At 39.2% G+C, this 24,871-nt stretch overlaps 1 protein-coding gene across 1 annotated transcript in view; it reads left to right on the top strand.

Moving 5' to 3' along the window:
• The window catches only part of COL19A1 (collagen type XIX alpha 1 chain), a 335,135-nt gene that overhangs the window by 55,518 nt on the left and 254,746 nt on the right, over window positions 1-24,871 (top strand). Inside the window, exons 4-8 of the mRNA XM_038744466.1 lie at window positions 8,705-8,828; window positions 9,144-9,419; window positions 13,503-13,583; window positions 16,307-16,432; window positions 19,915-19,977. Coding sequence (XP_038600394.1) covers window positions 8,705-8,828; window positions 9,144-9,419; window positions 13,503-13,583; window positions 16,307-16,432; window positions 19,915-19,977 — 670 coding nt within the window. The remainder of the gene's footprint in view (window positions 1-8,704; window positions 8,829-9,143; window positions 9,420-13,502; window positions 13,584-16,306; window positions 16,433-19,914; window positions 19,978-24,871) is intronic.

Here is a 24,871-nt window from a genome sequence, read left to right as displayed (position 1 = left end):
TGATTGAGAATGCTGTAGCTGCTATAGCGTCTACTCTCACCTGCATCAATTACTGCTGCTTCATTTTCTAAGGGACTCCTAGAGCTCAGCTCTCCATGGAGACCTAGAAGAAGAGCTTCAGCAGCAGGTAAAAATGGAAACCTCAACAGCTTTTGCTGCTTTGAGTACGGTTTGGGTCATTGCCAGCTTCTAGAAGAAAACCAGAAGTGGGTTGACCAGGGTTCTAATCCTGGCTTGCCACTTGTCTACTGTGTGACCTTGGGCAAATCACTTACCTCTCTGTGCCTCACTTACCTCGTTGTAAAATGGGGATTAAGACTGTGAGCTCCATATGGCTTAGAACAGCACTTAGAATAGTGCCTGACATAGTGAGCACTTAACAAATACCCTCCCCACAGCACCTGTATATATGTTTGTACATATTTATTACTCTATTTATTTATTTATTCATTTTACTTGTACATATCTATTCTATTTATTTTATTTTGTTAGTATGTTTGGTTTTGTTCTCTGTCTCCCCCTTTTAGACTGTGAGCCCACTGTTGGGTAGGGACTGTCTCTATATGTTGCCAACTTGTACTTCCCAAGCGCTTTGTACAGTGCTCTGCACACAGTAAGCGCTCAATAAATACGATTGATTGATTGATTGATAAAAAAATATGGACTGTGCCCAACCTGATTATTTTATAACTACCCCAGTGCTTAGTACAATTCCTGGTACATGAGTGCTTAACAAATACCATTAACCAGCTCCACCTTTCAGACACACCAGGAAAGATTAGGATGGTGGAGAGAGTAGGTGGAGGAGCTTCTGTTGGTTTCCATTCCTTCCACTGCTGCTTAGCCATGGGTAATGTTCCAGGTCTATTTGTTGGCTTCAGTGATAAGCTCCAGTGAGTATTTGTGTGTGTGTGTGTGTGTGTGTGTGTGTGTGTGTGTGTGTATGTGTGTGAAGCGGAATGATTGTGTTTGTGTCCCCGCGATGGGGTGTGTGTGTAGCTAGATGTGTGTGTATGTGCGTATGTGTGAGACAGAAAGTGTATGTGTTTCTATAGTGTAGGTGTTTAGAACTGTTTTGTTTTGTTGTTTTGTTCTGTTGTCTGTCTCCCCCTTCTAGACTGTGAGCCTGTTGTTGGGTAGGGACCGTCTCTACATGTTGTCGACTTGTACTTCCCAAGTGCTTAGTACAGTGCTCTGCACACAGTAAGTGTTCAATAAATACGATTGAATGAATGAATGAATAGAAGGGATGTCCTTGGCCATGTCTCCTATTCTCTCCCCTAGAAGTATGAGTAAAATAAGCCATTCTGCTAGTACATTACTGAGAGTCAACTCAAAAATTTGAGAGGAAATGCTGGGTTCTTGCAAGAGCAGATACAATGTAAATATGTAAATATCATCCACTTCTTGAAAGGAATTGAACATTTCCTCTCAAAATCCTTGCGAGTAAAAAGGAAGCCTTACTGGAAAATTAATTCCCACAATAAACCACTTTACTAATGTTTCCTAAGCATTCAAAAAAACAGAAACAGCAAATGGAAGTACATTTTTAAAATCATTTGGCAAAAGAAAAAAATGCAGATCGGATTTATTGTAGAATTCTGCTGATCTTTATGCTTTAGGACAATTTGCAATGCTTTCTCTAAATTCAGAGATTATATCAAATGATTTTAATCTTGCCCGGGAGTCATAGGAACTGGTTTCTAATTCTGGCTTGACCACCTGACTGCTGTATGACAATGGTCAAGTCACTTAACTTCTGTGTGCCTCAGTTTCTTCAATTGTTAAAATGGGTATTCAATACCTATTCTCCCCCTACTTAGACTGTAAGCCCCACGTGGGATAGGGACTTTGTCCAACCTGATTATCTTGTACCTACCCCAGCACTTAGTACAGTTTTGGGCACATAGTAAGCGATTGATAAAGATCACAATTATTAATATTATTGTGGTAGGGTATATAAGATTTCATAAAACTAGAAAAGTTTACAGTGATATTTAGACCTGGAAATTACAAAACTTGAATTTATTGCCATTTCAGAATGCCCTGTATATATGTATATATGTTTGTACATATTTATTACTCTATTTATTTATTTATTTTACTTGTACATATCTATTCTATTTATTTTACTTTGTTAGTATGTTTGGTTTTGTTCTCTGTCTCCCCCTTTTAGACTGTGAGCCCACTGTTGGGTAGGGACTGTCTCTATATGTTGCCAATTTGTACTTCCCAAGTGCTTAGTACAGTGCTCTGCACATAGTAAGCGCTCAATAAATACGATTGATGATGATGATGATGATGGATTTCATAATCTGTGGGTAACCATCAGATTTTAATGATATTTTAAAAAGCGTTTGTTGGGAGAGAAGTGAATCCGTAGCTTATTGCTACAGTTGCCATCATCTTCCCTGGAACTAAGCATCATGAAGGAAGGGATCAAAAATAGTAATCCTATGGCACTCTCACTAGCATTTAGTGTGATTGGTCTTCACACAGTAGCCCCTCTCAGGGTGGCACCTGGAGAGTTTCCAGTCTCTACCAGTCTCGACTACGGGAGGAAGAGTCAAGCAGAGGCATATCCATGTCGTTCCTAGCTTGGGCAGTGGTTAGGCAGTGGGAGGCAATCTCTACAAGTCAAAACTGTGCTGGGCAGCCAGTGGCATGGGAGAGAGTTGAGAGTGGAGACTCAAGTTGACTGCGCGGAAGGAGGCAATGGTAAGCCACTTCCATATTTTTACAAAGAAAACTCAATGGTTACACTACCAGAACGATTGCAGATGGAGGTGGGGTGTTCCGAGAGAGATGTGTCCATGGAGTTGCTATGGGCATGAGACGACTCAACAGCAAAAGACAAGACAAGACACACAGGACGACCTCAATACACAGTATCAGTGCTTAGTACAGTGCTTTGCGCATAGTAAGCACTTAACAAATACCATCATTATTATCAATTGATTGATTCATAGGACCTCCATTAAAGATCTAGCTGTCCCCATAGAAAGGGACTAAACCTTCTTCCACGAGAGGAGAGTTTTGTTTTTTTTAAGTATTATTTTAAGTGTGTTCTATATGCCAGGCATGTATTAAGCACTGGGGTAACTAGAAACAGCATTAGCTATTCCTAACAGATCAATCATACTTATTAAGCACTTACTGTGTGCAGAGCACTGTACTAAGCATTTGGGAGAGTACAGTATAGCAATATAACAGACACATTGCCTGCCCACAACGAGCGTACAGTCTAGAAGATCTTGCAGTCTAGAGGAATCCCTCAGGAGTCTCCTGTTCACAAGTCTTCTAGAACTAATCAACTTCTTCCTGACACTTGACTTCTTTTAATAATAATAATAAATAATAATGATGGCATTTGTTAAGCGCTTACTATGTGCAAAGCACTGTTCTAAGCTCTGGGGGGGGGGGATACAGCTTGATCAGTTTGTCCCACGTGGGGCTCACAGTCATCCTCCCCATTTTACAGATGAGGTAACGGAGGCTCCGAGAAGTTAAGTGACTTGCCCAACGTCACACAGCAGACATGTGGCGGAGCTGGGATTCAAACCCATGACCTCTGACTCCAAAGCCCGTGCTCTTTCCACTGAGCCACGCTGATTCCTCTGTGGACCTACTTCCTGAACGAAGTTGTTTCCTCTGTAGACTACTTCCCAGCTCAGATGTTTATAAGTCAATCAGTCAATCAGTGGTATTATTGAGCTCTTACTGTATACTGAGCACCGCACTTGTTGCTGAGGAGACAATAGAGACAATAGAGATCAGAGACATCATCCCTGACCTCAAGGAATTTACAGTCTAGAGTGGGATACAGGCCTAGGGTGGGGGGGGGGGTGACTATTAAGTGCTTAAAGGGTACAAGTACTTGGCAAAGCAGAAGGGAATGTGAGTATGGGAAATAATTGCCTTGTTGGAAAAGTTCTCTTGGAGGCGATGTGATTTTAGATTGGCTTTGAAGGCAGTGAGAAGTGGTCTTTCAGCTATGAAACGGAAGGGAATTCCAGGCGAAAGGAAGGATATGGAGAAAGGGTCAGCTGCAAGATAGTCAAGATCAAGGTACAGTGAGAATGATAGCGTTAGAGGAGCAAAGTGTGTAAGGTGGTTAGTAATAGGGAATCAGTGAGGTAAAGTAGTGATAGGAGAACCTTTAGCTCATTGTGGGCAGGAAACATGTCTGCTGTAGTGTACTCTTCTAAGTGCTTAGTGCACTGCTCTGCACACAGTAATTGTTCAATAAATATGATTGATTGAGTGCTTAAATCCAAGGGAAAGGAGTTTCCATTTGATGGGAAGGAGAAGGGCAATCCCAGAAGGGTCTCGAGGAATGGGGAGATGTAAACTGAACATTTTTTTATAAAAATGATCCAATCAGTAGAGGAAGTAAGGACTAGGAAGGGGAGAGATGGTAGTAGTGAGATCAGCAAAGAGGCTAATGCAGAAGTGAGGGCAGGAGATGATAAATGCTTTGATCAGTGTGGTAGAAGACTGGGTGGGCAGGAAAAGGTGGAGATGTTGTGAAGGTAAAACTTGGTGATCAGTTGAATATGCGAGTTGAATGGGAGAAATGTGGTGAGAGTAATCCTAAGGATACAAGCTTGTAAGACAAAGAGATTGGTGGTGTTGTCTACAATGATAGAAAAGACAGGGGAAGGGCAGGGTTGGATAAGAAGTTGATGTTTCTGTTTTGGACATATTAAGTTTGAGATGTTGACAGGACAAATAGACTGCAAGATCCTTGTGGGTAGAGATAGCATCTACCAATTCTGTTGTAGTTTCCCAAGCACTTAGTAAACACAGTAAGTGTTCCATAAAAACTATTGCCTGAGAGAAATGTAAGGGGAAGTGTCTTCAAAGCAAGAGGTAATGCAAGACTGCACAGAAAGAGAGAGGTTGAGAGTGAAGTAGATTTGGGAATCATCCACATAGGGATGGTGTTGAAGCCATTGGAACAACGGGGTCTCCAAAGGATTTGGTGGAAATGGAGGATAATAGGGAACTTTTAACTGAACCCTGAGGAACCCTCACAGGTATAGGGTGGGAGGCAGAGGAGAAGTCTGTAAAAGAGAAAGAGCAACCAGAAAGATCAGAGGAGAACAAGCAGAGGACCGTGTCAATGAAGCTAAGATTAAGTAATGTTTCCAGAAGAGGAAGGTCCACAGTGTCGAAAGCAACTGAGAGGTCGAAGAGGATTAGGATGGGGTAGAGACCATTTTGGATTTGGCAATAAGGAGGTTATTTTCTTGAAGTGGACAGGATGGATAGCAGATTGCCAGGGATCAGTGAGATAACTGGAAGTGAGGAAGTGGAGATAGTGGATGTAGACAAACTTGCTCAGTGAGTTTGGCAAGAAATGGTTAGAGTGAGATGGGGTGATAATGGCAGAATAATAGGATATTCATTTCTCAAATCTTTAAAATGTATCTTTGGCAAATTTATAATGGGAGCGAAATACAGGTGCACAAGTGTACTTGCAGTTGAAAATTTGCAGATGTTAACTCACATGTAGCAAGAATTCGAGAGCAAACCCTAGAATAATCAGGTTGGGAGGGTTTTCACATTTTCACAGTCCTGCCCTGAGGTATCTCAGTTGTCAGCACTCATTTCTTATGCTTGTATAGTTGTTAAAATTTGAATAATTAGTGTTGAATAATTGTTTCTGTTTGTGATGTCTCTTAGATTGCTTGCTCTTTGGAGAAAGTAGTGATGTCTAATTATCTTTCTCTGTGTTCCCAAGTACCCAGTGTAATTCTAAGTGCAGAATTATCACTCAAAATAATTTTTTGACCCGAATTATGGGGATTATCCTACCAATAATGGATGATTTGTAAGTGAAAAGATATGGTCTTCTGTGTGTCTAGAACTTTGTAATGTTCTTTAAAATAAAAGTTGCAACAGTATAAAATGCTATCTATGTCCTGTGCTGTCATCAGTGCAGCTGAATTTATTTCAGGATCTTTGAGGTGAATAATAGTAAGTGATGAGCATTTTAGAAAAACTATATTTGATGAGTGTTAGGCAGTGGGGGTTCTTTACGAGTGATTACATGGCTTAGTGGAAAGAGCTTGGGCATGGGAGTCAGAGAACATGAGTTCTAATCCTGCCTCCACCACTTGTCTGCTGTGTGAGCTTGGGTAAGCCACTTAACTTCTCTGTGCCTCAGTTAGCTCTCCTGTAAAATAGGGATTAAGACTGTGAGCCCCACGTATGACAGCCTGATTTCCTTATATATACCCCAGCGCTTAGAACAGTTTTTGGCACGTAGTAAGCACTTAACAAACATAATTATTATTGTAGAAAAAGAGGAATTGCACAAAAGCTTTGAGATGCAGTGCTCCTACAACAACCATCACAATAGGTAGCTGGGGTAAGAAAGCATATAATGGAAATAGGCCAATACGACTGCCAGGGACAAGGAAATGTGATGCTGCTGAGGAGGTTGGACTGGAGCAGGGAAGCCTTACTTCACTCTGGGAGGACAGAGTAACTTTCATGGCCAGCTACCTTCCAATGTGATTAGGAACCTGTCTGCTAATTCCTTTGTATTGTACTCTCCAACATACTCAGAGAAGCAGCATGGCATATTGGATAGAGATGGGCCCAGGAGTCAGAAGGTCATGGGTCCTATTCCCAGCTCCTCCACTTATGAGCTGTGTGACTTTGAGCAAGTCACTTAACTTCTCTGTGCCTCAGTTGCCTCATCTGTAAAATGTGTATTGAAACAGTGAGCCCCATGTGAGACAGGGACTGTGTCCAATCCAGTTTTCTTGTACCCACCCCAATGTTTGGCACAGTGCCTGGCAAACAGTAAGCACTTAAATACCATAATTATTATTATTATCATTATTACAGTGCTCTGCTCCTAGAATCTGCTCAATAAATGCTATTGATTGATTGATTGATTTATTGGGAAAAGGAAACCAAATGTCCATCTCTCTCTGATCCCTAGGGAGCTCCTCTGAGGCTTGAAATCTCTCTCTAGGTTGGTCACTGGGGAAGGCAGTTTTGCCTTACATAATCTAATTATGGCATGAACTTTCAGATATCTAATTATGTATTGATATTGAACTTCAGGAGTGAATTTTTTTTTTCACCTGAATTATGCTGTGATGAGGTGTTGCGGAAATCATAAGACTAGGCAGTAAGCAGGAAGACTCCATAGAAGGCACCTTCTGGGCACAAGCTTATGCCAACAAATTCAGCAAATGAGGAACAGCAACACTTATTTTCAATGGGAGTATCAGTGTAGAAGCAACGGATAGGATTACTTCTAGGAAACCACACCCCTTTTCAAAGATATTTGAGTACAGGCATTTTAGACATAGCAAGTTGTTTTAATGTCTCTGGAGCAGACAAGTAATCCCACACGTCTGCCTTAAGAGAGGAAGTTGTAGAAAGGCCACTGCTGCTATTTACCCTGGCTTCATAACTACAGGGAGGACTGTGATTGCTGCTGTAATGTGGATAGGCATGTCCACATTCACCCCAATCCTAGAGGTGCCAGTGACTACCTAATTGGAGACGTGCTTAATGGAATGAGTCTCTGATCACCTCTTTCCTTCAGTCACCCATGAGCCCCGCGAGGAACAGGTGGGGGCTCATCATGTCTAATTCCCACCCACGATTCTCTCCCAGAGCTTAGTACAGTGCTCTGCACATAGTAAATGCTCAATAAATACTATTCCTACTGCTTCAGCAGAAGAAGATCCCACTTATTAATAGCAATCTTAGGCTCCTAGTCCTAGATCCTGATGGATCATCATGAAATTTCTGTGTGACTTGGGCCCAGTGTTAAAGATTTATGCGAAGCTTAAAAAAACTGGATTTGTAGTTTGTATTTACAGTGTTTAGGTTATTTGTTGTATCTTTTCTTATTTCTCCCTGTAGGCTGTAAGCTTCTGGTACATAGTGATCATATATACCAACCCTATAATGCTGTACCTTCCAACCACTTAGTACTGTGCTCTGATTGATTGCTTGATTGATTGATCCATGGTAGATTGTAGACCGTTCTACACTGTAAATTCCTCTAGATTATAAATTCCTTTGAGGGCAGGGGTAATGATTTTCTACTGTCCTTAAATGAAGTTCCTTGAGGGCAGTGATTATGTATATTAATTCTAATATATGCTCCCAAGCTTACAGTAGCTTTTAATTCATGAGGTAAACATTCTCTGGCAATTGTATTTAGTGTTGAACTAATCATATATCTAGGAATGTCTAGAAACAAAGCATATTGCCCATTTTCATCTAAATCTAGTACTGACAAAAATCATTATATTCATTATTGTACAAATGAAATTTCCAGAGCATTACTCTGTATACCACGCTGAATTCAAATCACTTGCTTAGCATTATAGCTGAGCGGTAATAATGGATTTTCAAACTTGTAAGAGTAGCTGCTGCTTCTCCTTGTTGTCACAATGCATTTTTACTTTCCTTAGAAATCAATGGTATATAAAGGTTTCTTCCTGAGAAAATAAGGCAAATTTTGGTTAAGAAGCAGGACCAGTTGGCTGACTCCCGTGTTTCCAAGTCTTTTCAAATTTTCCATAAGTCTGAAAATTGAGGAACATTTTCCATGGGGAATTTTACAACAAATGTACATCAATGCTGGCTTTCCTTGCTTTGGGCAGTTTTACTTTTCTTACATTAAATGTATATAATTGAGATGGAATTTCTTCTTTTTGCTTAGGAAGATATTTCCAGAGGGGCTTCCAGAAGAATATGCTTTAGCTGTCACATTCCGTGTGAGACGAAACACCAAAAAGGAACGATGGTATATATGGCAAGTTTTAAACCAACAAAACATCCCCCAGGTGAGGCAGAATAAAATATTTACCTACTGGTTTCGATGGTCTTGATTGAATAGTCTTTGTGTGGCAGAATTTTGGCCCTTTAGCATTTATATGACTTCATGTAGGTGGGTGAATATTCTGGGTTGGGAACATTGGTTGAAGATGGCATTTTGTGGAAAAAAAACTGGGTTATGCACTGGCTTCCTCTTACCTCGCAAACTACTCTACTGAGTGTTTAAATTATGTTTGTACACATTCTTGAGTTTACCATTAAGCCTTTATAATCATTTTTCCTACATTTCCCTTAAAAATATAAACAATTTTATATTTTTACAGGTGTCTGTCATAGTCGATGGGACAAAAAAGGTGGTGGAGCTGATGGCCCAAGCTGCTCAGGGAAAGGCCTTGCTCTACACATTTAAAAATCGAGAAATTCACCCTCTATTTGATCGTCAGTGGCATAAGCTTGGCATCAGCATACAATCAAGGATCATTTCCCTCTATGTGGATTGTAATTTAATTGAGAGAAGGCAGACGGCTGAAAGGGACACCGTTGACTTTCGTGGAAGAACTCTGATTGTTGCCCGGGCTGCTGATAGCAGACCTGTAGATGTGAGTTATGTTCCCGATGAAAAAAGCTAGATTAGTTCAGCAAGCAAGGCTAACCTGATACATTGACAAAGTATACATTCAAAAATTCAAACTTTAATTCTACAGTCATTGAATATAACTTTGTTAGCGCTTTGATCTGCAAAAGTTGTCTTTTAGGTAAACATGCTAAAAGAAAACACTCTTTTTTATCACGGTTCCATTTTCCTAAAAGTATTTATAGATTAGACCATAAAAATATGCCTTATTTCTGTGCAATTTTCATTGGGTCACCAAAGGGAAAGTGTTCACCTTAATTATTATTTTACTGTCATTATTGTACCTCCAAAACAAGAGAGATGGATCAGTCTACTGCAGCATGGCTCAGTGGAAAGAGCCCGGGCTTGGGAGTCAGAGGTCATGAGTTCTAATCCCAGCCCTGCCACTTGTAAGCTGTGTGACTTTGGGCAAGTCACTTAACTTCTCTGTGCCTCAGTTTCCTCATCTGTAAAATGGGGATTAAGACTGTGAGCCCCACGTGGGACAATCTTGATTACCTTGTATGTCCCCCAGTGCTTAGAACAGTGCTTGGCACATAGTAAGCACTTAACAAATACCAACATTATTATAATTATTCATCATCATCATCACCATCAGTGGCGTTTATTGAGTGCTTGCTGTGTGCAGCGCACTGTAATAAGTGCTTGACCAAATTACCTGGGGATCTGCAAATTAAAAAAATTTCAACCTAAATTTAGACTTATGAAATACAAATTGTAGTCCTTCCAAAACAATTTACCTGTTGTGTATAGTGGTCTTTGTTTTTCCTACAAAATCAAAGGTTTGTTTCAATTATTGCCACTGAAGAGAATGGCATAGTTATTTAAGACACTCTTGCTGATAAATTCAAAGTTTAAATGTGTTGGAAAATTTTTGCATAGAGCTACCTGTGTATATTTATGAAAAACCAAACCCTTTTAGTCACATATCTTCACCCACTACTACCTTTAGTTACTGTTGATAGCACGTATTACTAGTATCCCAGCTCTGCCAATTGTCAGCAGTGTGACTTTGGGCAAGTCACTTAACTTCTCTGTGCCTCAGTTACCTCAAGACCTGAAGACTGTGAGCCCCCGTGGGACAACCTGATCACCTTGTAATTTCCCCAATGCTTAGAACAGTGCTTTGCACATAGAAAGCGCTTAATAAATGCCATTAGTATTATTATTAGTAGTAGTTTTTTATCACTTTCATCACTTTTAGTGTGCAGAATACTGTATCATGAAATTAGGGCATAGAAAAGATGACATCTTATCTTTGAAGAGTATACAGTCTAATGGGGAAGGTATAGAACATAAATTGATGAATGTATAATAATTGAAAGAATATACATGTAATATAAGTAAACACAAGTAAATAGATCAATCAATAACAAATATAAAAGTACAAAATAAAGATTCAAGTACTAGGAAAAAAGATTCTGCTCAAGGGCATTTACACCCCAAATAAACCCAGAATTTGTTACGAAAATTTTACACAGCACTACCAAAACTGAGGTATTCGCTGATGTCTTCTAGGCTCTGGCATCACAAACTAAACTGAACTAAGGTCGATAGTGATTATTGATCTCCTGGCAAATATTGACCAGAAAACTCTACATCTATTTGGAAGTTTTATTCTATTTGACACAGATACTACCATAATAATAATTGTAGTATGTGTTAAGTGCTTAATATGTGAAAAGCACTGTGCTAAGCACTGGAGACAGGTAATAGTAATAATAATTATGCTACTTTTTAAGTGCTTACTATGTGCCAAACACTGTTCTAAGCACTGTGGTGGATACAAGTTAATCAGGTTGGACACAGTCCCTGTCCCACGTGATGTTCACGCTCTTAACCCCCTTTTTATAGATGAGGTAACTGAAGTCCAGAGAGTTTAACTGTCTTACCCAAGATCACACAGCAGAAATGTGGTGGAGCCAGGATTAGAACCCAGGTCCTTCTGACTCCCAGCCCCATGATCTATCCACTCGTTAGCTAACAGCCTAAGGCTCTAATGAGATACAAACTCATAACCCCTGGTTTAGAGAGATCAGAGCTCTCACCCTTGAGCTTCAGGTGCAGTGTTGTCTGTACTGTCATGGCTTCTAGCTGGAAATTTCCTTACATGTCACCCAGAGACTAGAAATTTCCATCATCATTTACCCATCAGTTGATGTTCTAGACAATGTACTGGCTACTTATTTTCCCTTCTTACTGTTTTCAGTACAGATTTTTGTCCTTTGAAGTCCCACATGGTTAGATAATAATAATGATAATGATAATAATAACTGTGGTATTTAAGTGCTTTTTCTGTGCCAAGCACTGTACTAAGCACTGGGGTAAATATAGGATAATTATGACCCATAATCTAAGTAGGGAAGCAGCATGGCTCAGTGGAAAGAGCCCGGGCTTTGGAGTCAGAGGTCGTGGGTTCGAATCCTGGCTCTGCCACTTGTCCGCTGGGTGACTTTGGGCAAGTCACTTAACTTCTCTGGGCCTCAGTTCCCTCCTCTGTAAGAGTGTGAGCCCCACGTGGGACAACCTGATTACCTTATATCCACCTCAGCGCTTAGAACAGTGCTTTGCTCATAGTCAGCGCTTAATAAATGCCATTATATATAAAAAAAGAACAGGTATTGAATCCTCATTTTGCAGAGGAGGGAACTGAGGCACAAAGAAGTTAAGTGGCTTGTACAAAGTCTCGCAGCAGATATATGCCACAGTCAGGATTAGAACCCAGTACCTCTGGCTCCCAGGCATTTGACCTTTCCACTACTGCAGGCTATTTTTCATAGGGCATAGTTAACTATATTTAAAGTTCTTGAATCAACTCCACAATTGCTATAACACATATTTTCATTATGCAATTTGAACAGAATACTGTGAAAGAAAAGGGATAAGTAATTACCACAACATGGCTGTGAATTAGCAACTCTGCCTGGAGTAGATGATAACATCTTGTGGCAACTGATATCAGTCCTACAGTAGCTTAGCCAAGAAAAGCATTTGCAGCTATTCAAAATTGAGTATTTACTTGAAACTCATTTTAAGTAGGTGCAGATTAGTTCCCCATGATTGGCAAATGGCCACTGATAGATGTCAGATAAGTGTATCAACCCCAGAGCTTATCTTGTATCTACAGCAGCTCAGTGGCTCAGTGGAAACAGCACGGGCTTTGGAGTCAGAGATCATGGGTTCAAATCCTGGCTCTGCCAACTATCAGCTGTGTGACTTTGGGCAAATCACTTAACATCTCTGTGCCTCAGTTACCTCATTTGTAAAATGGGGATTAAATTGTGAGCCCCCCGTGGGACAACTTGATCACCTTGTAACCTCCCCAGTGCTTAGAACAGTGCTTTACACATAGTAAATGCTTAACAAATATCATTATTATTATTATTACTGGGGAGTGTACATGAGGTTAAATGAGAGCAATCATTACCTCATGCAAAATTCTCCTAATGCAGGCATTACCTTTCAGCTCATTTATTTCTCATAAGTCTAGACAGAACTATGGAACAGCGACTTAGAATCTGCTGCCCCCAGGGAACAGAAAATGTTGCAGAGGGACAGAAAAGGATGTGTCTTCAGGGTTTTTGTTTTTTTCTCTTTGTTTTTTGGATCTTTTTAAATAAAGGAAGTTTCTACTAAGAATTCTTTTAAAAAAATATAGAAATCAACTATACAATTGGAAAATAAACCTTGGAAATCCATGCACCTCTCCTATACTACTCCCAGAAAAAAAAGCATGTTCCATCCTCTAGAATCCATTATAGAATTGCTTCTGGAATCCCCCTCACCTTAGTTCACCTTAAGGACACATCATAAACCTTTTTCTGCAGTCATTTCTTTTTTGTCCTTATTGATTGGAGGATATCACCAAGGATAGCACTTCCTTCACTGCCTTCCTTTAGGTAATCAGTAAAATTATACAATCAGAAACAGGATCCTGAGGCACATCCTGTAATAGTTGGCAGTTTAAATTTTATTTCCCATTTCTGTTTAGCTTACATGTATAATATTTAACTCATGTTTGCTCTACTGCTTTTACATTTCTTAACAGATTGAACTTCACCACCTCATAATTTACTGTAACCCAAATGTTATATCATTAGAAGCGTGCTGTGAAATATCAGATTCCAAGGTAAGTTATTTTTATAAAAGTTTTTGCACCAAAAATGAGCTTTTATAATTACAAAATTATAGTAATTGAATTTTTGGATTTCATCTTTCACTTATAAATGTATGGCAGGATCAAATGTACTTTTGGCTAGAACTGAAACAGAGTAATTTGTCACTGACAAAGTCTCTTTAAGAGTCTATCAGAGTTGCTCATGTTAGTCCTCTCAACTCATGGCAGGTAGATAATAGGTCAGTTACAAGGCCCTGTCACTTAAAGAATGCAGAAGATCTACATGAGAACTGGAGGAAAAAAAGCAATTTCTCCATGTATATTCAACTCTCCAAGAAATGATAATACAAGTGCTCTTTTACAGTAAAAATTTCAGAAATAAGTAATCAAGAGTAAATAAATTTTTGCAACTATATATTTCTGCTTGACAACTTGAATACAAAACTCACCTGAGCCTATGAAAAGCAAAGCTGATGTATTTTTCCATATTTGCCAAGTTACTTTTTATCTTTGATTTATTATATTCATTTTGGCTGTATAATTTACTCTTGGAAAACATATCTAAATTCAATTTACAGCTTAGATTCCAAGTCAGATGAAAGCCTGACAAATCTCTTACTATAAATAGCTGGGAAGATGATTTAGTTTACTTACCCACAGGTCGAAGCACCTAGACTTCCTGGAGCCCTACATTTAAATCCTGAAGGTGTTAAACCTTTAGCATTTGAAACATTAAGCCATATAGTTTGTCAGGGAATAAGAGAGCTTTTGGATAGACCCTTAAAAATAAAAGTGAATTTTTGAAATTAATTGTTTGATGCTTTCATAAACTTTAAAGTGATATTTTTGATCATTATTAGTCTTTTGCCATAAAATGATGTGATCTTTGAAATGCAGGGGGAAAAATGTTTGAGAACTTTGTGACTGGCCTACGTGAACTTGGTGTTTCCAGAGACTACTTTGGAATTAGGGCAAGAGAAAGATTCATAACAAAATTATGAGAGAAAATTAGGTGCTGTTTATGCACATTTTTCTATTACCTAGGTGTCTGTTTTTTAATGCTTGTAGAAAGCAGATATCTTAAGAAATGCTGGCATTAACCAGCAATTGAGAAGTTACAGGTAAAACTAAAGGAAAATTGGAGAATGTCATTGCTCTCAATTTTTTAATGGCACAATGTTGCTGGGTCATTATTTCACTGTGTTCCACAGATGATGCTTTTTGTATTTTTATCTATAAAAATGTCAATATTATCAGATCATAAGACAACAAAGTTAATTTTGCTGAAGACTTCTTAATTCTATATATGGATTTTTTCTAAATAGGAAGGTGATCTATGAAAGATATTTTAGAAATGGAGAAGGAAAGCAAAGCTTTAAAAATTCCCAGTAGAGTAAGCATAAATTGAAAAACAAAAGAAGAGTAAACAAAAGTTAAAACTAAGGTTAAGGAGCTTACATCTTATTTGCTATGGAGAACAATTCGGGTACTGTTTGTGTTGAGAAATTAATTCAGTGATTAAAATCATAATGTCTAAAATAAATGGATTATGAAACCACAGACCTAATCAACTGAAACTAGATTGAATACTGTACATTGCTTGTCATATAAATTAAGATAGGAAAAGGAATTAATTTTATGATTGCAATTTAAATTCTCAACATTATTCTTTATAAATCCTTCTTACCTCATGAATTTATATATTTTAACTCCCTTCTATAGCACATGACATTTCAAGATGTTTTATCAGTCAATCAATCAATCATATTTATTTGGTGTTTACTGCATGCAGAGCACTATACCAAGTGCTTAGTAGATAATAGAGTTGGTAGATACGTTCCCTGCCCCCATAGGTATTTGATAGGCTCAAATATCAAATCGAAGGGCAGGCAGCTTGTGACAATATAAATATTGGCATTAATGCAAGGTGGCCATTTTACTGTAGTTTTTTTTTTGTCTCCATTAGTTAGCCAGCTAAAATTGACATTTCAAATTCACAGTTAAACTCCAGTGCAAGGTACTATTCTCCTGAAAGGAACAGTCTTTGCTCCTATAAAGGGAGCAGAAGAAATAGCAAAAATTCAGTGAATCTGGGGAAAGCATTAGAAACAAGTCCTGGTGATTTTCTGGTTTTCTGATTAACTGAATTTTCCCTCACAGATGGTTCCAAATTTTCTGGATATTTGAGAAAACAGTTGCTTCCTTTTTGGCTGTTTTAACAATTATAATGGTAAATGGACTATGTTTAAAGAGATTATTTAACCAGAGAAAATTAGACCGTGATTCTATTCTAATAGGGAGAGTTTGTCTAAATGTTGAAATTTTGAAATGCTGATTTTTCTTGTAAAATAGCTTATCTACAGGAAATTATTGTTGTTTTGCACCTTTGCTTTATTGTATGCTGCTATTATTTTATATGAATACGATTTTAGTAATTTATTGCCAAAGATAGTCATTGGCTTCTTTAATGGCAACATTATTTTAGCAACTTGCCTTCAAGTTGTCAGAGGAGTGTAATTATAGCACAAGGGATGTATTTCTTGTGGGTAGTACTTCAGGAATAATCTCCTCTATGGAAGAGCAAAGGTTATATCTTTAAATCACCAGTGGCAGCTTTTTATTGGTAAAGGATCTCCCAGTTTGTAATGAACTGTACTATCACTGAATTGGTAGGAGCAAAATATGTTGTATTGGTTGCAGTTCATGCAAATTTATGCCCTCCATTTGTCTTTGAGTGCCCACAGGAGGACCAGTTGGAAACTATTTCTTCATCATCAGTGACTGCCTACACCAGGAGGCTCCCGACTCACGCACAATCAAAGCAGGAATTTAGAGACCAATGCCAGTGCTTTCCCAATAAAGTAAGTTATTTCCCTTCTAAGTATAGATAGAGGAATTGGGCTAGCTGTCCTACAGGGTAATGTGGAGCCCATGAACCTGACATTTCTTCAATGTGGGCATTATCCCACCATCATAGGCTTAGTGAAACAAGTGGAGGGCAGTGATTCTAGTTCTGCTTCCTCTAAGCCTAGCTTGTTTAGCTAGATCAATTCTGCCCTGGGTGGGGCAAGGAGAGAAGATAAGGAGAGTTACATAGTCTTCTGCCCCAAACTCCTTTATGCCAGGGACTTTGTGGGTGGGGAACACTCTCTGAGCTTCTGTCTGTCTTTAACCCCAAATTCAACCTTGCTACCAAGTTAAACAGTAGCTGCAGAGGAAAGAGTAGAAGCTGAAAATAGAGTTCTTACCTTACTATGAGAAAATCACTGTGGGGAACTCATTCCTATTCTGATTCCTTTTTTTTTTGATATGGCTATTTCCTTGGAATCAGCGTCTATAATAATGATAATAATAATAATAATAATAATGGCATTTGTTAAGCTATTAAGCACTTACTATGTGCCAGGCACTGTACTAAGCACTCAGGGGGAATACAAGCAAATCGAGTTGAACGCAATCCCTGTCCCATATTGGGTTCACAGTCTTAATCCCCATTTTCCAGATGAGGTAATTGAGGCCCAGAGAAGTGAAGTGACTTACCCAAGGCCAAACAGCAGGCAAGTGGTCGAGCCGGAATTAGAACTCATGACCTTCTGACTTCCAGGGCCATATTCTATCCACTAGGCCATGCTGAGGGCTTGAGGAAGGAATTCCCTGTTTTACCCTCATTCTGGAATCTGTGAACATCTGTAAACTGACAAAAGTACATAAAACCCAGCATATGTCTCCTGAGTCTATGTTCCCATGCCTTATGGCAAACCAAATCCTGTTTTTCGCCCTGGGCAAATGCAGTGTTCTACTTTGCCTGCTAATATGGCAACAGTCTGTTCTCTGGGTATCACGTATGTTTTGACAGGCTAAAGGAGTTATTCCACTTTCAGTCACAGCATCAGATCATCAAACCATTGTATATGAGTCATGCTGGAACCAGAGTATTAATTAAATTCTCAAATATGTTAACATTTTGGGTGAGTGTTTGCCCTTAGGTAAGATGGTGTAAAGAGAAAAACTTTGTGGTAACAGCATGGTTAAGCTGTGATTGATCTGATTAGTGTTTAAGAATAAACTTTGCCTTATAGGTCATTTTGTGACCACATGGAAGACTCCAACATGACATGGTTAAGTGTATTCAGTGATGCATTCAACAACCTCAGTTTAGCCAATCATTTCACCTCTTACCTGTAGCAAACTAGTAATATTTGTTTATTTTGAGTTTCATCTTTTCTTGATTTTCCTGATTTTTGCAAAGAGTGCTAAGAAGTTATGAAATGTCCAAAAGGCAAGCAACAGAGGAATAAGGGAAAGCAGAGGTATTGGATAATCTATTAAGTAGATATCCATTCCCAAAATAATTATTGCTGAATAAATGCTCAGCATACGGTAAGTACTCAATAAATATGATTGAATGAATTGAATAATGAATGAATAAATAAGTGAGGGTTGGCTGTGTGAAAGAGGATAGTGACAGTAATAATGCTAGGCAACCCCAAATCACAATTTGAAAAAAATTCTCCCTGTGTCCTGTTATCACTGATGTCACTCTGACTTTCTGGCCTGCAATTGTTAGAGAGATTTGATCCTAGGGTGTTTTTTTACTGTTCCACATAGAAAAGCTGATAATAGGCTGAGATCATGCAGCAGGGTATTTTTTACAATGAAAAAGCATCCTTCTGCCTGCTTATTGATTCAAGAATTCACTTTGATCACGTGGCTCAGTGGAAAGAACATGGGTTTTGGAGTCAGAGGTCCTGGGTTCAAATCCCTACTCCACCAATTATCAGCTGTGTGACTTTGGGCAGGTCACTTAACTTCTCTGTACCTCAGTTACTTCATCTGTAAAATGGGGATTAGGACTGTGAGCCCCCCTTGGGACAACCTGATCACCTTGTAACCTCCCCAGTGCTTAGAACAGTGCTTGGCACATAGTAAGCTCTTAATAAATGCCTTCATTATTATTATTATTGACAGTTGCAGCCTGAATATGCTAGCAGTTCTGCCTAACTCCCCTCACCATATCATCAGCCTGGAGGCTAATATTCAGGGTGGCAGAGGGAAGGAGACAGGAGTAGGTCCTGGAAAAGCCCCATATTCTGTTTGTCTAATCAAGTGTCTAATCAACACTCAAGGCTGGTTTGAAATTAAACTAATTGTACCTGGCTAAAATGTTTATCCTGCCTACACAGTACAATTCCTCCTAATCAGTCAATTAATCAATCATATTTATTGAGTGCTTACTGTGTGCAGAGCACTGTACTAAGCTTTTGGACAAGTGCAATATAACAGAGTTGGTAGACATACCCTTGAATACAGTAAACTTACGGTCTAGAGGGGGAGACAGACATTGTAAGGTTGACATTTAATGACAGGTTTGCCCTTGGTAGATCAAGTCCCAGGCAAAAAAATGATCTTCAGAAAATTTGTTTGGACACTGCAGATCCAATCAACAATTTTTCCTTGATCCTCTTCTGGGTATATCAAGTGCCCCTATTTCATTCTGCCCTATTTCATTCACTAAAATCCATTCACTTGGATGTTATTCCGTCAACTCAAGCCTAACATGTCCCAAACTGAACTCCTTATCTTCTCACCCAAACTCTGTCCTCCTCCTGACTTTCCCATCACTGTAGATGGCACCACCACCCTTCCATTCTCACAAGCCCATAATCTTGGCATTATCCTTGACTCCTCTCTGTCATTCCCACATATTCAATCCAAAAATATCCTGTTGGTCCTACCTTTACAACATTGCTAAAATCCACCTTGCCTCGCCATCCCAACTGCCTCTATGTTAATACTTATCATTCATTCTATCACACCTGGATTACTGGATCAGCCTCCTTGTTGTCCTTCCAGCCTCCTCTCTCTCCCAACTCCAGTTCATATTTCACTGTGCTGCCTAAAATCTGGCAGACAATTACTCTGCATCCCTTCAAAGCCTTATTGAAGGTACATCTCCTCCAAGAGGCCTTCTCAGACTAAGTACCATTTTTCCTCATCTCCCACTCTCTTCTGCATCACCCTGATGTGCTCCCTTTGCTCTTCCCCCCTCCCAGCTCCACAGCACGTATAAACATATCTGTAATTGTATTTCTTTGTATTGATGTCTGTCTGTCTGCCCACTTCTAGACTATAAGCTAGTTGTGTGTAGAGAATGTCACTATTTATTGTATTGTAGTTTCCCAAGTGCTTAGTACAGTACTCTTCACACAGTAAGTGCTCAATAAATATGATTGAATGAATAAATGAATGAATTCTGTGATAAGCAACATCATTTTAATAGAGCGCTTCATAGTTTTGTCACTATATATGCATTTTGGTAATTCACAAATGTATTTTTACTTAGGGAGAATCAGGATTGCCAGGACCAGCAGGTTTACCTGGTCAGAAGGGGGAAAAGGGAGAACAGGTAAGATAGAGTGCTAAATCTGTGTAACATATAAAATGTGCCCTTTTATTAACTCTTCGATAGTCTTGAGCAGATATGGGTGCCAAAAAGAGAATATATGATCTATCAATGACAACAAAAATGAAAATGTTGACTATGGAAATGTGGTAAAATAAATTAGTTAACAGCAGTTTAAAACTGCAATATTGAATTCACCTTGGAGAAGTTGCCTGAAATTGGCAGCTTTCTGCATTGCCAAGTTTTTTGTATCTTGAGGAATTTCAATAAAAACAATAAAAATTTATCAATCATGAAATGTTTCATTATAAAGGTAAATATTTGTAAGCCTAATTGAGAATTAGTCCCCATTATCTCAGAATACATCAATCAATTGGAATTTGAGTGTTTACTGTGTTCAGTCTATTATTCAATCAATTCAGTAATTGTATTTACTGAGAATTTACTATGGGCAGAGCACTGTATTAAGTGCTTGGGAGAGTAAGTAATAATAATAATGATGGTATTTGGTTACTGTGTGCCAAACATTGTTCTAAGCACTGGAGTAGATACAAGGTAATCAGGTTGTCCCACATGGGGCCCACAGACTTGATCCTCATTTTACGAAGTAACTGAGGCACAGAGAAGTTAAGTGACTTGCGCAAAGTCACACAGCTGATAAGTGACAGAGGCACGATTAGAACCAAGACCTCTGACTCCCAAGCCCGTGCTCTTTCCACTATGCCATGATAACCCAGTCAGTAGACATCTTCCTTGCCCACAAGAAACTTACAGTCTAGAGGGGCTGAGGGAGAGGTGAATAAAGGATTCAAACCCAAGTGCAAGGGTGACACAGAGTGGAGTGGGAGAAGAGAAGATCAGAGTTTGGTCGGGGAAGACCTCTTCAAGGAGATTTGATTTGTGTTCAAAGTAATGTATTAAGCACTTGGTAGAGTACAAAACAGTTAGTAGATACGTTCTTTGCCTACAGGGCACTTACAGTCCAGAGGGGGACCCACATTAAATTATGGATATGTACATAAATGCTGTAGGGCTGAGGGTGAGGTGAATATCAAGTGCTTAAAGGATACAGGTTCAAATGTGTAGATGATGCAGAGGGGAGAGGGTATAGGGAAAATGAGGGCTTTGTTGGGGAAGGCCTCTTATTTGTTCATATCCCATTAATAATTTTAAATGAATTTACTGAATTTTGAAAGCAAAGGCTAGGTAGGTTCCAGCTAGGTTACTGTAGGGAATTGTCTTCAGAATTCCACAGCCCCTAAACCAGGCTATCTAGAAATGTCCTTGTTTTAAGGGCATAACTCCATGACAGGATTTGAAACCATAATTAATGCTCTCTTTTCATCCGGGCTTAATTATTATAATTTTTCTCACTCTCTCATTTTTGTTTCTTAGCATCCAAAGTTGGCAAACTAAGTAAATTAGCAACATAATATTTCCCCAAGTCTATAAGTACTGTTGACATTGAGTAGTTTGAAATGTTCACTGAATTCCAATAGAAGAACAATTCAATTTTGAGATTTAGGAATTCAAACTTTTTGTGAATTGGTCTCTACTTTTTAGACTACCAGTACTTTTTCAGAACTAACTTTTTAAATTAGTTTCCTTCATATATCCTTTTTTTCCTAATAGTCATCTTATCTAGAATCACTCATGCTGAGTTTTTGCATTGAGTGGTCCAAGAATAATCTTTAAGAAAATTAAAGCAAGAAAAAAAAAACTGAATGAACTTGCTGGATTTTGTACCCACAGGCTTAGTTTCCTTTTGTGCACTATGGATGTTAATAAGTTGGTCACTTTGCCAAATGAATCCAGAAATAAACTGTGAAACCTCCCTCATAATGTCCAATCTGACAAGACCTTAATCCAGATAGAGTTCATTCCATGACCACCACCATCAGAAAGGATATGGTATTCAAGATATTAAAATAACTTCATGCAGTACTTTTCATGCTTACGTACAGCTCTGAAAAGATCAAGGGTGGGTCAATTTGTTCAAGAACTCTGAGAGACAAATTTCCAACTGGCTTACAAATATTTCTAGGCTGTTAATATTTACTGATGGTAATTTCTTAATTCACCCCTTCACAGTAACACCCACCCCTTCTAAAGATCTCCTTAAGACTTAAAAAAACCATATGCATCAGTCTGCAGCAAAAGCATCAATCAATCAATCGATAGTATGTGCAAAACACTATACTAAGCACTTGGGAAAGTACAATAAAGTTTGAAGAATCCCTGTCCTTAGGGAGCTCACAATCTAGTCACGTTTTCCAGAAGCACAAAAAAAAAATTAAAGGAAAAAGGGAATGGAAAGATGGACATGTGCTTAAATAGTACATGTTTAAATAGTGGAATATGCAAGTCATATGCTACAGATGATCAATGAATGCATAAGTGCAGAGGTAGAACAACAGTGCTGTGGCAGTAGAAGGCCTTAGATGCAAAATATAATCATATGGAGGATATGTGATTTCAAAGTTGCTTGGAAGAAACAGTGGGATATATGCTGGCAGAATTGAAGAGTTGAGTAGTTCCAGACAGGAAGAAAAGTTTGAGTGAAGAAGGTGAGACAGAAGAGAGAGAAGCACAGAGAGTATGTTAGCTTGAGAGGAATGAATGTTATGAGGAGTGTTATGTAAGATGCTGTGGAAAAAGAAAGTAGATAAGAGCTTATTGGAGTTCCTTAAAGTCATCATTCAGGTGTTTCTGCTTCAAGAAGCAAGGAAAAAGCACCATGGGGGGATTTTAAGGTTTGGCAAAATGAATGTAAGAAGATGATTTCGGATAATGACCTAGACAGCAGAGTGAAGTATGGACTGGGACAAAAGGCACCAGAGGCAGGAAAGGAGGAGATTGAAACAGTAGTTTAGTTGGAATATGATCAATAATTGGACACAGGGTGGTGGTTTTCTGGATGTAGAGATTAGGGTAGGTAATGCTGTGTAGGAAAACTGACAGATTTTAATTACAAGCTGAATGTCAGAGTTCAAAGAGCAGAAGGAGTCAAAGATAATCCTGAGGGTCTGGGCTGCAGAGACAGAGGGATAGTGGTGCTGTCAACTGTGATGGGAAAGTTATGTGGAGGAGAAGACTTGGATGGGAACATGAGCTCAATTTTTAAAAATATTAAGCTAAAGATGCTGGTGGAATATCCATGTGGAGTTGTTTTGAGGATAATAGGAAATGTGAGATTGCAGAGGGAGTGACAGTTTGAGGCTAAAGAGAGAGAAGTTTGGGAATCTTGCATAAATGTGGTAATTCAAGCCATGAGTAAAAAGTGGGAAGAGTTGGACTAAGAAAGAGCCTTGAAGAACACTCACAGTTATTGGGTGCGGAAGTAAAGTGTGGCCGGAAGGTAAGAGAAAAACCGTATAGAACTCTGTTGGTAAAATTAAAGTTTGATAGCATTTCCAGGTGATAGGAGTGATTCACAGTGTCAGAGGCAGCCAAGATGTCCATGAAGACTAGGATGGGGTTGAGTCCATTAGTTTTCCAAGAAGGATGGTGTTGTTGAACCTGGAGAATGTGGTCTTAGAGGAGTAAACAGAATGAAAACAAAAGTATAGAGGGTCAAGAAGTGTTTTGGAAGAAAGGAAGTGGAAGCAGCTTGGTCAACTTAGTTGGCAAGAGCCTCAGGGACAAGTAAGGTGGAAAGTGGGTGTCATGGTTCTTCAGGAGGGAATTAGTGGTATTTCAAAACTATGGTTGGGGCAGTGGGAATGATAGTTGAGACAGAAGTAATGTTGCTTTGAAGGAAGGGTGGAGTTGAAGCAAGTGATGGTGAATTTGAAGGGGCTAAGTTGGTCTAGGGACGGAATTTCTGCCAATAGCTCTCTGCAGCATTCCTGGAGGTTACTGATATGTGATCAGTGGAGGGACAGGGGCCACATAGAGGGCTAATCAGAGAAGACAGTGTTGTGGGCATGGATACCTGCATCGAGAGGGAAAATTTGGTGGGCTATCCAGGTAGGGCCTGATAGATTGTAGTAGGTGGAGGGAATCTTAAAATCTCCATAAGGGGAGAGAATAGTTTCACTGGAGAAGAAGCATTTGGGCAAAAAGTCAGGTTAGGAGGTTGTGGCCAAAGAATTGCATTTCCAAACTGGTGAGAGTAGAAATGATATAATGAATAGTGATGCCAAGATCTAATATATCAGGTTGGTGTGTGGATGAGCTGTGGTGGAGCAGAAGGGCTGTGAAGTTGAGGCATAAGAAGAATTAGGCAGCTTGGGATCATCAAAAACATCCACATGAATTTGAAGTCCACATGGCTCAGTGTGAAAGAGGAGGAAAAAAAAGGAAGAGAAAGACACCAGTCCCTCAGAAAAACAGAGGTTAAGCCAGGCCAGGCCAGGCCTGGGAGGAGTAGATAACTACAACTAGTAGTTGTAGTGGGTGGTAGAGGTGGATAACATGGACTTCAGAGGAAGAGATGCAGTATGGCTTAGTGGATAGAGCACAGGCCAGGAAGTTGGAAGGACCTGGGTTCTAATCCTGATTCTGGCACTTTTCTGCTGTCTGACCTTGGGCAAGTCACTTAACTATTCTGGGTCTCAGTAACCTCACCTGTAAAATGGGGATTAAGTGTGTAAGCCCCATGTGGGACAGGGACTGTGTCCAACCTGATTAACTTGTATCTACATAAATAGAACAGTGCTTGGCACAGAGTAAGCACTGAAGTACCATAATAATAATAGCTATTATTATTAATAAGGAAATGTGACAAATAAAGTGAGTAGAGTGGTGTGAAAAGGAGTAGGCCAACTCCTTGTTTCTCCATGATAGGGGGAGATGGGAAAAGGTGAGGTCTCCTGGGGATGGAGTGGCATGGGATACAGTGTCATCAGGTGAGTGCAGTTCTTGGTGATGGTAAGAAGGAAGAGTGGATGGGACA

This window comes from Tachyglossus aculeatus, chromosome 1 (genome assembly GCF_015852505.1).
Source record: "Tachyglossus aculeatus isolate mTacAcu1 chromosome 1, mTacAcu1.pri, whole genome shotgun sequence".
Classification (NCBI taxonomy): Eukaryota; Metazoa; Chordata; class Mammalia; order Monotremata; family Tachyglossidae; genus Tachyglossus; species Tachyglossus aculeatus.
This window is presented reverse-complemented; position numbering and strand designations above follow the sequence as displayed.